Source organism: Austrofundulus limnaeus, unplaced genomic scaffold (assembly GCF_001266775.1).
Source record: "Austrofundulus limnaeus strain Quisiro unplaced genomic scaffold, Austrofundulus_limnaeus-1.0 Scaffold626, whole genome shotgun sequence".
NCBI classification, from domain to species: domain Eukaryota; kingdom Metazoa; phylum Chordata; class Actinopteri; order Cyprinodontiformes; family Rivulidae; genus Austrofundulus; species Austrofundulus limnaeus.
The window spans coordinates 256,892-258,428 of NW_013953028.1; the positions used below are offsets into that span (position 1 = coordinate 256,892).

The following is a 1,537-nucleotide window of genomic DNA, read 5'->3' on the forward strand; positions in this document are numbered from 1 at the left end:
ACACTCACCTCTGCTGCCTCCTTGCAGAACTCGAGTCCGATATCTTCGAGTGACTTCTTCACTTGTTTTCGGGCTCTCCTTATTCTCGCGAGATTATTCACTGGGAGCTGGAACATTTTACCTTTTTTAAACCAACAAGAACACAAATTATTTAAAGCGAAGCTACGTTTTTCCACACAGATCGCTGAATACCAACAMCGTGCAGCTCATCACAGATCCATCACAGGAGCAGCTACAACACTAGCTAAAAGTGAGGCGGCACAATTCAGCGTCCTTCACTTGCAAATTAGCTGCTAATGCGATACAAAGTGTTACATTGAGTGCATCATATAAACGTTGTCTTTGACAAAATGTTAAACGAAATACTGTGACCTGAAGTATGACGCTACGTCTCGAAATGCGACACAGTTGCACATTGCGTTAGCTTCTTAGGCTAATGTTAGCATCGCTGCCCGCTCTCAGGCGTCGGCATGGTCAGCACAGAAAGCTAGGGTCACTTTTTTGTTTCCCCTGAACTCGACTAAGGCCTTTTACTCACCTCAGGATACGTCTGCAAGACGGACTTTACGCAGTCTGTTACACCGACATAAATGCCGAACGAAGAAGTTAACTGAGGTCGGGAGGAGAAGACCGGTGATGTTCAGGCTTCTCGGCGCCGGGGAATTGATGCGCTCCCGCTCCACAGCTAGCTGGCTAAAAAGCTAACAGCTAGTTGGTTAGTTTTACTGTGGAGCAGCTGCTAGCCGTAAGAGTCAAACAGAAGAATAGAAAGAACTACGTCCTATGAATACATTGCATTTCGGCACTAACAACTGTCTGGACAACGATTTGTCCACTATATCTCTGGAAATCGCTCCAGCGGTGAGACAGCTACGTTTTCAGCTCGGAATGATCAACACGCAATACAAAATGGCGACCACAAAAAGACGGAAGTAGCGGCGGTCTGATGAGAGGGACGTGCATTTGTGAACGAGACAGGACCACTCAAACTTTTAAACCGTTTTAATAGTTTATTTGTTSTAGTTGTGAATCACTAGCCACATCAAGAATAATGTTTACACACATTCAATTGCACAAGCACGTGCATTCTGCTCCTGCAGCAAGAACTGGCCAAGCTCAGCTTATTGTCCTAAAATAATGTCAAACACAACTATGGTAAATACTTTTAAATATACATTTGTTTTAATGTAGTTGTCGTTCCTGTGGCTCCATAACTTCCAGTACTGAAACGTGAGGTCCTGACGTCAGCAGTCTGGTTACTGTCCTGTAGTTCAGGTAACGAACACACCTGCCATTCACCTGGTACCTGGTGTGTGTGTGNCTGGCTTCTAGCCAAATGTTTCAATATCTAATGCAATCTTTTAATACTAACCAAAAATTTAGGTGCATAAAATTTTCTTACTCATCAAGTTGCTCAAACAGTGCAGGAGAACCTAGTCTGTACAGACAGGTCAATAATTCAAAGATTTACAAGTGGGATTGGATTTTATGTGGAGCTTTCAGCCAATCGAATAGATTTCTGTGTTAGTGCACAGTT

At 43.5% G+C, this 1,537-nt stretch overlaps 1 protein-coding gene across 1 annotated transcript in view; it reads right to left on the reverse strand.

The window, feature by feature from the left end:
* adnpa (activity-dependent neuroprotector homeobox a) overlaps window positions 1–700 on the reverse strand; it is a gene marked incomplete at its 5' end in the record, with an annotated part of 9,468 nt that extends 8,768 nt beyond the window's left edge. Inside the window, 2 exon segments of the mRNA XM_014027246.1 lie at window positions 9–121; window positions 539–700. Coding sequence (XP_013882700.1) covers window positions 9–116 — 108 coding nt within the window.
* Between the last annotated feature and the right edge of the window lie 837 nt (window positions 701–1,537).